Source organism: Lithobates pipiens, unplaced genomic scaffold (genome assembly GCF_037356315.1).
Source record: "Lithobates pipiens isolate NorthernLeopardFrog02 unplaced genomic scaffold, aLitPip1_a1.2 Scaffold_30, whole genome shotgun sequence".
Taxonomy (NCBI): domain Eukaryota; kingdom Metazoa; phylum Chordata; class Amphibia; order Anura; family Ranidae; genus Lithobates; species Lithobates pipiens.
The window spans coordinates 69455095-69471194 of record NW_027507791.1 but is presented as its reverse complement, the minus strand read 5'-3'; the positions used below and the strand labels follow the sequence as shown (position 1 = coordinate 69471194).

General features: G+C 41.7%; 1 protein-coding gene across 5 annotated transcripts in view; it reads left to right on the top strand.

Moving 5' to 3' along the window:
• Positions 1-16100, top strand: part of LRRC9 (leucine rich repeat containing 9) — a 212075-nt gene that overhangs the window by 183627 nt on the left and 12348 nt on the right. For all 5 annotated transcript variants that reach the window (XR_013264863.1, XM_077464391.1, XM_077464390.1 and 2 more), the window contains 2 exons: positions 8352-8477; positions 14820-15003. Coding sequence is in view for 4 of the 5 variants with exons in the window: in XM_077464391.1 (XP_077320517.1) it covers positions 8352-8477; positions 14820-15003 (310 nt within the window). In the remaining variant the exon portion in view is untranslated. The remainder of the gene's footprint in view (positions 1-8351; positions 8478-14819; positions 15004-16100) is intronic.

The following is a 16100-nucleotide window of genomic DNA, read 5'->3' as shown; positions in this document are numbered from 1 at the left end:
AAAAAACAAGACTTATGAAAACGTTTGTTGAAAGTTTATGTATTACTTTGCATATACTGTAGCACCTATAAACAGTGAAGCTAAGGGGCCTAAAGGGCCGTAGGTACACATACCATAAGAATCAAATATTGAAGTATCATCAACTGAGAATGAATGAATCTAATGAAGAAAAAAAAAAACAATAGATATACTAGCATTTCTAACTTTGTGCATTGTTGGTTCACCTACAAGTATTATCACATAACACACATTTGTTGGGAAGTCCACCAGTTGTTCCGATCACTATGATTTTATAATTGCCGTAATAACGGCTAAGTAGCAGGAAGTTAGCAGAAACAAAGGAAGAGAAGAAAGGGGGGGGGAGCAAAACAAAATGAACGGATCATACTCCCGCAAAGTAAACAGAAGCCCTGGCAAGCCACTCTGTGCTGCTAACAATTTTAGATCAATTGGGACTCGGAACAGGCCACTTCCTGCAGGTAAGCATCCGTGCAAGTGAAATGACTCCATGGCCTCCACTTATCTCAAAATTGTTCTTCCGTATTATGGAGTCGCTGTCAATTCCTCCATATGCAAAATATAATTGATTTTAGAGTGCTACAGGACCCTGGTCGGTGGTTGAGACTGCCTCAACAACGCAGGGACACATGCCCTAGCTGCATTGAGGAGCTGCATCGTAAGATTATTCTTGTTTTTCCGGAGAGGTCTTTCTGTCAGGTGTAGAAGACATGCGGCTGGGTTTCCTTTCAATTCTACTGAGGTCAAGTGTTTAATAGTTGTTGTTTCAAGGTGGGGCAGGACCAAAAGATGTGAAAAAACATACCACCTTCCTCATTGCACCGCCAGCACTTATCTGGGGAAGCCTTATCCATCTTGTGAAGTATATAAGGAACTCTATACCATTGGGATAAAATTTTGTACCCGACTTCCTGGTACTGGTTCACCATGGAGGATTTATGTGCCAAAAGGAGAATTTTTCCATTTGTCATGGTGTGACCTGGATATCTAAGTCCACTTCCCGATGGCAGACAAATGTCAGAATTGGTTCATCAGTCTTGGTTGTCAGGTAACCATATAGCAGAGACAAGGTGTGCCTAGAAGGTTCCCCCAAACTGCACAGTGATTCAAAGGGAGTGAGAACACGTGGGATATATTTTGCCTTCTGCAGGGACTGCAGGAAATGTCTAAGTTGGTTAGTGCTCAAACTATCCAGTGGTGGATCTGAAAGCCTGGAGATGGATGTCAGAGAAGGGAGTCCACCCTGTGGCCACATATCCACTAAACAATATTTCCCTAACAGAGCCAGGCTCCTCATCCCTCAAGTCCGGGGATGAAATCAGGATTTCCTATAACGGGAGTCATAGGGGAAGGCAACGGTAAAAGACCCGTATTGCGAAAGGTCGACCTAAACACTGCAAGAGTGGCGCAGATCAGGGGATGACCCCTCATGTCCTCTGGAGGTGGGGAAGTAAGCCATGGTGACGTCAATAGAGGAATGGAGGCATCCTCAATCTCCATCAGTACCCACTGTTTGAAATCTGCATTACAATGCCAATCCACAACCCTCAAAAGGTGCACCGCCCTATAATACTTGAAAAAATCAGGAAGGCCGATGCCCCCTTTTTGCCTTTGACAAAGATAATAATTGCATTTTTATTCTCTGTGACTTATGGGACCAAATATAGTCCCTAATTAGCGCTCGAAGCTGTTTGAAAAATACCAAATGGACACGGATTGGCATAGCTTGGAACATGTACAATATCCTTGGGAGAACTGTAATTTTTAAGGCACTGTACCACCCAAACCACATCAAGGTCAGGGTATGCCAGTGTTAGAGTTCAGTTTTCAATCCATGCAGCAAGGGTAGCAAATTTGAAGAATACAGGTGCGCCAAGTTAGAGGTGATGTTAATACCCAGATACCGTATTGATTTGTCCGCCCAGTGAAACATAAAAGACAAGCGCATATTGTGGACTTCAGAATCGGGGACAGTTAAGTTCAGCACCGCGGTCTTAGCAAAACTAACCTTAAAGTTTGACCGTTCCCCATATGCTGTAAGGCCGCTAGAATATTGGTAAGTGAAACACATGGGTTGGAAACAAAAAGATGAAATTGTCTGTGGAGGACGTGATTTGTATGATCCCTGAGGGCTTCTGTACGCCCATGATATTGGGGTCATCTGTTATGGAACACAGGAACGTGTCAAGAGTCAAAATAAAAATAATCAGGGAGAGGGGGCAGTCCTGTCTCGTCCCATTCGCTATATTAAAAAAGTCAGAGCGCCATTCATTTACCTGTACAGCCACAAAGGGTGTGGAATAGAGAGAAAGGATCCATCGAAGGATATTGGGACCTAGTCCAATGTGATCCAGGATGGCCAGCATGAAATGCCAGGCCATCCATTGAAGGCCTTCTCCGCATCTGTTGAAAACAAGGGAAAGGGGCTTCTAGTGCAGCGGACCATATGGATAAGGTTGATAACTCTGGCAGTGTTGTCCCTTACTTCCCTCAATGGCACAAAACCCCCTGATCTAAATTATCGATTTCGGGATGTGTGGTAAAAGTCTGTTTGACAAAATTTTTGAGAAGAGCTTTAAATCTACATTGAGGAGCGTGATTGGAGATTGGACGGTAATTCCCAAATTGGGATGGGTCCTTCCCTTCTTTGGGTATAAATGATATATACTCCCTTGGTGTGTCCGCTAGCATGGAACCTTCCCCCTTCAGGAAATTATTTGCTGCAAAGAAATGAGGCGTCAGAGAAGTCGAAGATGATAATAAGTCAACGTGAAACCATCAGGCCCCGGCGCCTTCCGATGTTTGGTTTGACCTAAGACTACATTGAATTCCTAAGCTGTAATCTCAGACTCCAAGGAGTCTCTTATTCAATCCGGTAATGTGAGCATGCCAGAGGCTCTGATGTATTTACTAACTGACTCTGTCCTGACCGCAACTGTCTCTGTGGTCTCAGTAGTGTATAATTTATACAATTTATAGTAAAAATCACAAAATTACCGTGCCATATCCTTAGAGGTATTTACCTTGGTCCCCTGTCTGGTTGTGACTGGAATGAAGGTGCACTTCCATGGGCCACGAAGGACTCTAGCCAGCATTGCCCCCAGTTTGTTTAAAAAGTCAAATAAGGAACGCCTAGCCCAGGTCAAGCTTTGAGCGGTCTTCTGGTAAAGCAGATCTTTCAGTTCTTCCCTGGCCTTCAAGGCAGCCGTGAAATGGGCTTCTGCCAACAGTCGTTTGTGTATTAGCTCAAGAGAGTGCACCTTAGAAACGAATGAGTCAAACTGACGAGACCTTTTTCTGATTCTTTTGGGCCCCTATTCGGATCAACGCGCCCCGCACTGCGCATTTATGTGCTTCCCAAATGGTTGCCGGATTCAAAGAGGGGGCAAAGTTTCGGACAGTACCTTGTCTAGTTCAAAACGCACCTCCGGGATTTGTAACAAAGACTTGTTGAGCTTCCACGTTGGGGAATGAGGGGGTAGCTTCCCATTGCAAGGTCACATGAATCGGTGTGTGGTCAGAAAAGCATATGAAGTTGATTTGGGGGAGGCTACAAGAGGTAAATCTTTATGCTGAATCAGGAAGATGTCAATTCTGGAATATGTGCAGTGTACCGAGGAAAAATATAGTCCCTATCTTTCGGGTGCATAGTTCTCCATGGATCAACCAGAATTAGGTTAAACAATTCTGCTTTTAGTTTAAGATAGGAGTAGGAAAAGTGAGACGCCCCTCTTGAGATCAAGTAACGGCTCCAGGAAGAAGTTAAAATCCCAACCCAACAGAAAGGTACTCTCACAGAATTACAATAAAATTGGGACTAGGGACCTCAAAAAGGTAAGGTGAGCCGAGTTTTTTGAAAATAAACGTTAGCCAGGGTCACTGAGGTAGATATAATTTCCCCCCTTTAGTAGATCCGCACGCTCCTCCAAAAAGGTCCAGGGGACCGACTTCGCTATCAAAATACTGACACCCTTGGACCTCGACAAAGGTAAGGGTGCATGGTATGCATTAGGAAAGTCACGATTATAAAATCTAGGAACTGCCTGCTGTTTGAAGTGGGTTTCCTGCAAGAACGCCACCTGGGTACGGAGCTTTTTAAGATCAGAAAGAAGTCTGGACCGCTTCTCTGGAGTGGCCAGGCCACAAACATTTAGGGAGGTGAATTTGAACCCGTACTCTGACGGGAGTTAGAATTCACAGGGGTTGCCACGCTGTCTGCATACTGACCCCCAAAAAAAGGGGGGGGAAGTTAGAGAAGGGGGGAGGGGAGGCAGGGAGGGGTAGGAGAGGGGAAAGGGTGACCAATCTCCCTATGAAGACAGGGGTTGGAGCAAAAAGGAGAAAATCACCACAGGCGATAGGTGCAGCTTATCAACCCCCGTACAGCTGCCGAGCAAAAATGGTCAAGACATATCAAACATGTTATCTACATGACAAAACATGTAGATAACATATCTCATGTAGATACATGAGGTATGTTCTAGCAGCTCAGAGCAGAGCAGGCCACCTTTTCTGGTAGCATCCCACTGTTCAGTCTTATGAGGACAAATATTGTATAGGACCTGTCCAGTCCTTTGGATCTCGTGCCCGCAGTTGTCTCAACCCGAAGGCAACCCAGAAAGCTGGTTCCAGTTAAGGCTCGGGTGAAGTCGGGTGTCCCTGGATTCAGCCCTTGTTCTGGATTGCTGCCTTTGTCTCCTGGATCTTTGGGGCCTTGGAGATGCAGGATGATTGCTACCAATTGTAGTTGGGAAATCCAGCCAGTCTGGGATGGGGTCCTCCGGAGTCCCCAAGAAGGCAAAGAGATCCTTTAGCTGATCAGGCCAGCACAAAATGAAGGAGTAATTTCCCTTCAGGACTGCGAGATCAAATAGGTCTCCCCATCGGTATGTGCTCCCTGCACTCCTAATAACCACCAGCAATGGACGTAGCACACCCCTCATCCTGAGGGTAAGTCGTGAGAGATTTGGAAAAAGTCACACAGTTACACCATCAAAGTCCACAGGGCCCTTGGCTCATGCTTGCTGTATTATTTACTCTGACGGTATTAAAATGGACCCTGGCGAGAACATCTCTGCGAAAGGGGGCATCCCTGTACTCTGTGCAGTCGATCCAACTCCTCAATGGGTGACTTTTCCAGCAGGCGATTAAAGATGGCAGTGACTGTGGTTCCGAGGTTGCCCCCAGAAGTGGCCTCCGGTAAACCCCGCAGCCTTATATTGTTTCTGCAATTGCTGTTCTCACCATCGTCAATTGACAGCTGTAACATAGTTGGTAGTTGGTATGCTCCAGTGCCGCCACTCTAGATTCCATTGCATTTGAGGATGTTTCAACTGCGGAAACCTTCGAGTCCACAGTGTCATTTTGTTGCTTAAGGTCATGAATTTCTCTAGAGAGTGTACTCACTATTGAGGCTGCCATCTCTGAAATGTTCTGCTTAGTAGGAAGAAGGGAAATGATGTCCTTCCATGCAGCTGCAGACGGCTGTCCCTGTGAACTGACATTCTGCAGGGTTGAGGGAGAGTCTGCCCTAGGAAATTTCGGGGAGTCCAGGTGATTTGAAGGCTGCTGTGCCTCAAGAGCAGGGACTGGTATTACCTTGCCCACTCTCTTCTGTGTAGTGGAGCCGGGCGGTGTTATTTTGCGTTGGTGCCATCTTCGAATTTGGGGCCGGGACCGGAGTTGCAGAATTCCTGAGTAAATAAACAGAAATGTCTGGTCCTCTGTGTGTGGCAGGTGTCCCTAGAGCTTTGGCTGCTGCGGACATGAGAGATTTGTGAGGTCTGCATACTGGAAACGGCTCTCTCCCCGAACGCTGCACGGAGCTCCCTGTTACCATTACTGAGCAAGCCCCCCCCCCCCCCCCTCATTCTCAATAGATATCTAAACATAAACAATGAATCAACTGCTGTGAATATATATATGTGAAAAATACATAAAATTATAAAATTATTACTAGCAACAATGCTAAGGTGCTAAGAAAACTGAATAATTATGATAGCCAATGATATAAATCTAAAAAAAAGGAAATCTAGTGTAAAATGACTCAAAAGAATATAAAAAATGAAAACACACAAATTATCAAGTAAACAAAAATCACCATATACTCCCGCAAATAGATAAAGTCCTTTTATCAAAGTGTTAGATCAATATAATCCATGTGACCAGCACAAACTTCTTCAATCAAGTGGATCTTCTTCTTTTATTGTTTCTAAAACACCTTCTGTGCAAAAACCTATGCCTACAATGAACTATTGCAATGTCAGCAGCACGTTTTCTTTGTAAAATAAACTCAAACACACGATCACTCTCCGATGCTATAGATGTCTCAGATCCTCAGAAGCTCATCATGTAGAGGTGAGAGAAAAGAATTAAAAATTAGTGCACTCACATTTTAAGGTATCTATCCTGACAAATAAGCAAAAAAAAATCCAAAGCCAAGTTCCTCCCGACTTTAACAATCACACTAATGGATACACATCCAGCTGAGCTTGCTGCCCCAGGAAGCCATCAAACAAGGAAATGTATGTAGGGCAGGTATTTGATGTGCTGCTATCAAGCTCAGCTGGCTGTGTATACGCTAGTGGCATTGGTAAAGTTGGGAAGAACTCGGCTTTGAATTTGTTTTTATGCACATTTACCGGTGTGAGGATAGACACCTTAAAATGTGAGTGTGCTATTTTTTAACAAACATTCCCCTGTTTTTTTTTATTTTTTTTTTTATATTACACTGTGCAAGATTCTTTTATCTCCCCTCTATATGTTAAGCATCTGAGGCATCTTTAGCATTGGAGAGTGATCGTCCATGTATGGTCTCTGTAGAGTCTATTTTACATAGAAATTTGCTACTGACATTGCAATTTTATTTTATTTTTTTTATAATTTTTTTTGAGGAGTTTTACTCTATGTTTACCTTTTTTAGACTTAGATCATTAAATATTATAATTATTCAGTTTGCTTGGCACCTTAGCACTTTATTGTTGATTAGTAATAATTTTATGTATTTTTCACATATATATTCACAGCAGTTTCACAGACACATTTAATACTTTGTTTATGTTTAGATATCCATTGAATTGCAATAGAAATGTTCACAGCTCTGACACTTTATAAATACACATTTCGAGTTGAGGTAGCCTCCCTGGCGGTATTCCCGAGTCTGGCTTGGGGTAAGATTTAAATACCATAAGCTGTATTCCTGAGCTAGACTCTGGATCGCATCACTGGATCCCTGGAGGGGTTTACTTACCTTGTCCCCTGGATCCAGCAATCTCTCCCCGCTGTGATCTGTGGGCCGCCGTGTCTCGCTCGATCTGTCACATTGCCGGGCTCCGTTCCCTGCGAGCATTGCGACGCGCGGACACAGAGTTTGGCGCCAAATTCAAAAAGTAAAATACACAGTATAGATACAGTATACTGGAATATTAGAAATTACAATACTGTATCAAATAATTACACATCCCCTTTGTCCCTAGTGATTTGTCCAGTGCCCTGCATACAGTTTTATATTATAAATACTGTTCTTTATGCCAGGAAACTGGAGATTGTCCATAGCAACCAAAAAGTGTCCGTTTACATCAAAAGTGGTTATAGACCAGCTAGAAAACAGTGATAATAAATTAGAATCACTCGCAGAATTGAGCGATAGTAATTTGTGGGGAAATTCATCATCAAACACTAAAAGTAATGACAGCGACAATTCTGCAACTCGGCATATTTCAGTATTTTTGATTTGATTACATTATTGAATAATTTTTATTATTATTATTTTATTATTTGTTATAATTATTTAGAGTTATTTATTTTATTATATATATATATATATATATATATATATATATATATATATATATATAAATTATATTATAATTTCATATTTCAAATTTTATCATACCAGGGATGTCTATTAGACTCTTGTTTGGGCAGATTTAAGTGAATTATTAGTAATTGGTCAGTACTTTCATGCTTTTTAAAAAGAAAGTTCTTAAGGCCTACATAAAGTTCTAATTTCAGCAACTTGGAACCTACCTAATGTCTTCATTCTAGGCTCCTGATGGCAACTGCGCAGCTGGCAAGGGGTGAAGTGATGATGTTGATTTGCTCTGCATGGGCAAGGCACAGGTTCACGTCAAGGTGTGTTGCAGCTTGCCTAAAATGCAGAGCTCTGAACAGGCTAATAATGCTCAGTTGCACTCCTTTGCTTTTGGATCAGTAAACAGGATATGTGTTTGTTTTTATCATTTTATTTTTGTCTTGTGATGAAGCATATATAGAAAAACGGGGCCTTATTTTCACTGTAGTGAAACTAATGGTCTGGATGTTCTTCCATTTAGATATCCCGAAAAATGTTCCATCGTCAGTTGCTTGTTCTTCGGCTGCAGAACCTTCAGATATTAGATGGCATTTCTGTGACCAATGAGGAGAGAACAAGAGCAGAGATGTATTCCTTGGAACAGCAAGTAAGTTTCCTTTTTTATGCGTATGAAATTAGAGTTTTCATGTACCAGACCCCTGATTTTGTATGATTCTGGCTTGTACACAGTTTTCAGCTCAATATCCTTTGATCAGTTTTCACCAACAACCTTTTCCTTGTTTCCAGTGACAAAATGATCGAATGTGCATTAGAAATCTTTTAAAATCACCTGAACGTCACTCAGAAAATGGCATTGTAAATAAATTTTCACCCCAAATTTCATTCTTTGGCTGCTTGAAACATGAAATCCTTGGTGTAAAAAGGCAATTGAAAGCTGCAAAATTGTCAAGTATATGGCCATCTTAATAGTTATCAAGTTTGTATATTTAAAGGAAGCTTGCATTTTCATCAAACTGGATAAAGAATAAATCTGCTATACAAGCCATTTTGTAATGCTATTCTTATTAAAGGGAACAAATAGCGAATTTATACATATCATCTTTTTATTTTTTTAAAGTTCAGTTTAAAAATGTTGAAAATATATATTTTTTTACCGAAATGTTGCATATAAATACCATGTAGTACTGCATTCATCCAATAGTTAGAGCTTTCTTTTCTTCTTTTTTTGCAATCTCTCTCTCTCTCTCTCTCTCTATTATATATATAATATTATTATTCACAATTTATATCGTGCCAACAGTTTACGCAGTGCCTTACAATCTAAAGGGGGGACAGCACCATTACAATACAGTACAATACAGAAGGGGTATATATATATATATATATATATATATATATATATATATATATATATATAAAAATACGTGTCTCATAGAGATTGGGAGCTCTGATGTCTCGAATATAGTGTTGTACACTGATAATAGCTTACGGATTAGTAAATCCGCATAAGTGGAGTAAAATTCCACTGGTAGGCCATCCGAGCCCGGGGCTTTAGACCTAGGGAACTGTGCCAGGGCTGTAGTGATCTCATCCTCCGTAAGCGGCACCTCCATCTCCTCGGCCTGCTCTCCCGTTAACTGAGGGAAAGACAGGTCAGCAAGAAACGAGTCCATAAGAGCCGTGTCTTCCCCTTCAACACGCAGTCGCCCAGGAAATAGAATGGCATATCTGACATTCTTTATGCGAAGGCACCTTTTTTAACTTCAGTAAAAGATTTCCGTCTGCGTTGAACCTCCGCTGAAAAATCTGGGAATATGGCAATCATTTTGTTTCCATGGGGAATATTCCCCTTCTCTCTACTGAGGAGCAAAATGGCATCTCTGTCCCTGAAGTTGAAAACTTTGCAATGAGGGTGCGGGGGGTCTGCCAGACATACGGTGTGCTTGTTCAATAACAAATGTGGGGGAGAAGGTCTCTCTTCCATATGTGTCACACAACAGCTTTTCAAGAAATGTAGGGGGTCTCTCACCTCTTCCCTCTCAGGCATGCCAATGAACTGGAGATTACATCTGGGCAATCTGTTTTCAATGTCATCCTGTTTCTGCAGGATCTGAATTACCTGTAGCTGCATGGAGTTCTGGAGGGGGGGGGGATAAATCCTCCACGCTGCCGAGGCGAACCTCTGCCTCTGTGACTCTTTCCCTCAGCTTCTGAAAGTCCAGGCGCACTAAGGATATATGAACCTTCACCTCCTCTATCTTAGTGGTGAGATTTTTTTTGGCAAGCAATAACCACCACCTGGCAGGCTGTGATAGCTTCTAGTACCTTGGCAATGTCTGGCCTCAGGGATGTGTCCTCCTCTGGCGGGTCGCCACCATCTTGGTCTGAGGGGTACTGTTCCAGTCGTCGTTATTTCCCCAGTTTAGCTGCTGCATCTGTACTTTTTTTTGTGGGAGACATGTTCCAGATAGGTTCCCCTCGCTGTGGCTGTGATCGGTGGGCTTTTAGCGCTGTGTGGGGTGTCAGGATCTGTGATACAGGATGTGTTTCCAGTGGAGCTCAGGTCCCTAGCGTCCTATCTCATGCTGCTCCAGGCCACGCCCCCACATTGCATAGATTTTAGCAAATCTATTAATTGGTAACATGCTGGAATTGCTTCAAGCCAAGCTTTAATTTTAATTAGATCAGTCTTAGTGTACAAATAGAAAGCTGCACCCCAGTAGCATATACAGTAGCATACACTTAACACTGAAAATGCAGTAACTATAATGTCTCTCTAAAGAACTAGGTCTTAATTTCAGTGTACCAACTTGCTTTATACAGATCTTAACGATGTTGAAAACCTAGCAATGTTATGTGTATTGTGACACACCTACAGTATACTTCTTGTTAATGCAACTGCTGGCTTAGCTACACCTCAGCCAGCCAATTCCTTTCCTAGGGCAAATGTATATGAAACTGATTGTCCCTTTTCTAGTGCAGGGCCATAAATAAGAAAAAAAACAGGATTGTAGCAAAATGTAATACATGAAAATATGTTATCAGCTTAATAGAAATCCATTAGAAAGAAGACAAACACAACCCTAGCCCAAAAACAATTAAAAGAATTCCTAGTTCCATACTATACAGGCATATATGATCAGAATACATGTGCACATTTCAGAGTGTGCAACTGCAAAGTGTGGTATAGATTACCCTCAAAGAAAAAGGTCTGAGACTGCTAGAGATCACTGCTATTACAATCTTTTATAAGTCAGCACTCCCTACAGCCCTCCTTAAAAAATTATGACACCACATTTAATGCAGTGTCATAATGTAGCAAGATGTTTTTTTTTTTTAATGGTTGAACAGTAAAAATAAGCAGAAATAAATCAGAGGCATAGAAAGGGTGAAAAAAAAAAAAAAATCATTTATGTTGTAGAAATTAGTTTAATGACCATTTTCCTTCACTGTTTCTAGGTAAGTACCAAGGTAAAGAAAATAAATTAAATACTGGCTGCCCATTAGGTACCAGTGGACCACATGTGGCTCTCAAACCCAGGCTGTGGAACCAATATTGTAGTGTATTCAGTCTTGGTTAAATAGAAATATACTTAAAGCTGTACAGAGATTCAGCCACTTTTTAAACTGTTCAGAATTATTAGGGGCTAAGTCCAATGAGGTGTATGCCAACTCATTGACTTATCACTATACTTCCAGCACTCTGACACTGGACTTTCTGCTCTCAACTCTTGCAGCTTCAGAGTCATATGCAGCCACTCTGCCCACCCCTCCTTCCATCCAAATACAGAGCATTTTGTATTATCTGAACCTAGTTTCAAAATGCAAAGGCTTCTGAGAATGGGCAGCAAAGGAAAGGGAAGGGTAGAGCTTCTTCTGTATGAGAAGAAAGTGTCTCTTCTGGGAAAGAGCTGTGAATGTAGTGAAAGCTGTACTCCTTGGAGCTCACGAAAACTGTAATGCCGCGTACACACGACCAGACTTATGTCCGACAGACTTCCGAAGGAGTTCTGCCGGAGTTCTGACAGAGTTCTGACGGACTTTCCGAATGAGCAGACTTGGCCACACACAATCACACCAAACTCCGACGGATTCGAACGTGATGACGTACGACTGGACTCGAATAAGGAAGTTCATAGCCAGTAGCCAATAGCTGCCCTAGCGTCGGTTTTAGTCCGTCTGAATAGCATACACACGAGCAAATTTTTCGGTAGGAACTGGGTCCGGCGGAGTTCCGTCGGAAAAATTTGAAGCATGTTCCATTTTCTAAAGTCTGTCAGACTTTTGCGAATCAAAAGTCTGTTGCAGCCCACACACGATCGAATAGTCTGCCGGAATCATTCCGTCAGACTTTGGATGTTGAAAAGTCCGCTCGTGTACGGGGCTTAAGATATAAGTTAAAGACCTAAGTCCACAAGGTGGCACATACTTTGTTGGACTTAACCCATAGTAAGCCAGCAGGTTTTAGAAAGTGGCTGAATCCCTGTAATTTAGCTTTAATTATGCGATCCTACATAAAAAAACAGACCATTAAGCTCCATAACCACATAACGCACAAAATGTATATAAGAAATTTTCCTAACAAAGAGAATAATAGTAAGACAATATCCTAACGTATAGATTGAGGGAACAGTGGAACTGAGATCATTTGTAGAATAATAGAGCAGAGGAAAAAGGTAATACAAACACTGCGATACTGGATATGAAAGCAGATAAATGGTAGACTTGTATCGAGGTGACTTGAGATGCTTTCCCAGGCACTCATCAGAGCTTAGGGCAGTGAACTCAAATCATTGCTGCAGCTGACTTCTACAAACATGAGGGTTTTCCATAGAGAACCTTGTCCCCAACTTCTAGAATAGTGCAGTTCAGACAGCAATGATGTAGTGCAAAGTGAAGAACCCAGTACATCCAAATCTATTTCGCCTGTCATAACAATTGCAGATGATTGCTACTTAATTGCTTTGGTTTTCTGCAGTGTGCTCTATAAAATAAGGCTATGGGTTCTTGCCTGCCCTCATTTATATACCGTAAAAACTTAATTTAAGAGAAAAAAAATTACAGAAACTGGTACATGTAAAAGGTATTTTTAACCCTAACAATGAACTTCTGTTATTTGCTTCCTTTTGGCCTGTTAAAAATATGATTGAAAGTGATCAGTTGTAATTAAAAATATATATCTATTGAGAAAATCGATTGATTCTCATATCAACACACGTATTGTTGACGGGGGAATCCCGCCCGCTGAACCATTGTGTTCTCCAGGCAGGGGGAAACATCTGTGCCAGGAGTACACAGTGATTACTGCTAGAAGCTATAATAGCTGCTAGCAACAATCGCATGTAAAATTTGACAGGCTGATTGCATCCAAGTTGATCGATTGATCAACTTGGGTACAATCAGCTTGCACATACATGGTTCAAATCTCGGCCGGTCGCTGCTGAACTGGCCAAGATTCGAACCGTCTATGGCCAGCTTTAGTCCTCCCAAGTTTACTTGCAACCAAAGAATGATTAGTGTCTACATTGTAATGATAGGAGAATGGGCAGGTTTGAGTAGTTCAGCAAGACAACTGAGCAGGGCTCATACCACTCAGTCTCCCAAAAACTCAGTGTTGTCAGTCCACGACAGGACTTAAAATATTACTAAACCCAGAACCCTGCATTCACTATATCTAGTCTCCCGCAGTACACAAAACATGGAAATGCAATTATTTTTGTAAATATAAACTGATAAATACTTTTTCTCATCAGCAGTATATAGCAGTCTTGTATCTTCTATCAGTGTCTGGTTAAAGCTTATAGGAGGATTTTTCATTCTACTCTGACTATCCTATGAGGCTGCAGGGCCCCTGACCCTTTGTCTGGACAGTGCTGCTTGGCCCTGTGTCGATCACAAGAGAAAAAAAAACTCTCTAGCAATACACACCAAACTGAGCATGTGCAGAGTGACTACAAAGGCTCTGTACTATCAGGAGGTGGATTGGAGACAGTGGAAGAAGGGGGGAATCAAAGAAAACAGGATCAAACAACCTTTATACACAATGTGGAGGATTAACTCCTTAGGTTCCATAGCGAGTATAACAAGCATATTTGAATGCATATAAAGACTGATTTTACTGTTGGTTTAGTGACACTTTAAGAGCTAAGTACATTTATGCAGGGCCGTCTTTAAGGCAGGGCAAAAGGGACAGCTGCCCAGGGCCCTGTCATTGTTGTGGGGCCCAAAGCAGCTGCCTCATATTTGCCAACTATCCCAGTTTACATTCCCTTGAAGTTTTAGTCCTGTGCTGCTACTAATGCTGCCCAGCTGTGCCCTATTGTTGTGTACAGATGACTCACCTGCAGATCCTGTGTTTACATGTAAATAACCGGCATTCATATGTAAACAGCAGTCACATGCATATGTAAATAGCTGAGGCCAACGGCATTGATATGTAAATAAAGGCAGCATTCATAGGTATATCATGCCCCCCCTGCAGTGAGCAGATTATGTGCTGTAACCTATTGCAACCAGTGAGCAGTATTACTGTACAGTAATCTCTAGCAGCCAATCAACAAGCAGAAATGTGCTGTAGCCTCTAGCAACTAATCAGTGAGCCTTAAGTAGTGCTGTAACCTCTAGCAACCAGTCAGTAAGCCGTAATAATATGCTGTAACCTCTGGCAAACAATCGCAATCGCTGCCTGATCTGATACAGTAAACTGATTTTAAGTCTTGCTGCTATTTATTGTATGTCTCAGAAAAAGTGGAGAGCGAAATTGCATGGGGGGAGGGGGGCCCTAAGAAAAATTTTGCCCAGGGTCCAATCAATATTAAAGACGGCCCTGCATTTATGGCACCTCAGCATATTTTTTTTTTCTGTACTTGCAGTTTCTTTAAAGGGATAGAACATGAGGGAATGGTCATTTATTGCAAATATGTACTGGTTATATATGTATGTTTTTTATTTTGCTCTTTATACGTTTTTTTCTTTTGATCTGACCTAGGCATTCTCGGGTCCAAATCCTGTTCTAGAGACAGTGCATCCAGTCTCCCCATTTATCTTGACCAAACCCCCGCCATTACGCATTACAAATGTCTGTCTGCCAGGAGGTTTGCACCCCTTTGGTAGTCCGAATCTCCATTTAAATAATAGACAGGACGACTTCCTTCCAAATGACTCAGATAAATGTAAGTAAACAGCGTTCCATTCAGCCCATGTTTTTTTTTTTTTCTAAATCACATTCAAGTGCTCGTATACCACACATATGTTAATGGATGTTAAACATGGCAAATCGTAATCATGGCACTAATTCAGGCTTTCATTCCAGCGACTCACTCGGAGCCCTGCGGCTGGCTCAGCGCTGAGCTGGGTGGCTCTTAAGTGCTAATTTCTGCACAAATTATTTTCTGCCAAGAGTTGTTGACATAATTGAGCAAACCTAAACATAGCTTTTTCTTTTAAGCACCCTGTATTAAAATCACAGAGACTAATTTCTAAACGTATGCTTAATGCTTAGAAACAAAAATGTCAATCAGCAGCAATTAAAGAAGGACAAAGATGTCAGCCTGCAGCAATTAAGCAGACATCCAAAACAGCCTTGCTGGGTATTAATGAAAATGTGTTTTTATAGATGCTTCATCAACACAGACATAGCGTGTGCTATACACGCACAATGCTTTCCTGTGTGTTTCACATACACACAGCCGGTAGGGTAGCTGAATAAACACGGCTTTCAGAGCAGCAGGTACCAGAAGAACGGTACTCAGGGAATTGTTTGTGTCAGGTACAAAGCTAGCAGGGTTCTGCCTTCTATATTTGAGACCTGGGGCTTATTGTTTTGTTATTTGCAGCACTTCACGCTTTCAATATCACATGTAAACAATTTTTTTTTATGCTGATGTTTGTTTCAGAATACCATACATAAGCACTTTCCTTTCCCATCTGCAAGTAAATATGCAGTGTCATTTTTGCTTCTGGAACACAAAATTGAGTCCTCTACACAGACATAAAGGATATGACAGCATTTCACAAGAGTCAGCATGCACATAGCCACAATATAGAATGTTTTTACAGATCTGAACGCAGGTGAATTGTTTCCTTTGGGCTCATGTGCACCTTTCATAAGGATCAGTAATCCTGCATTGCTTCAAAATCTGTGCCTGAGGTCAGTCATTTATGCATATAAACACATGTACATGTAATGCATACATGTGTATATGCATGCATTCTTTAATCCTGCCAAAAATAACGGCAGTGTGAATATTCATATACCCGGAAATAGGGA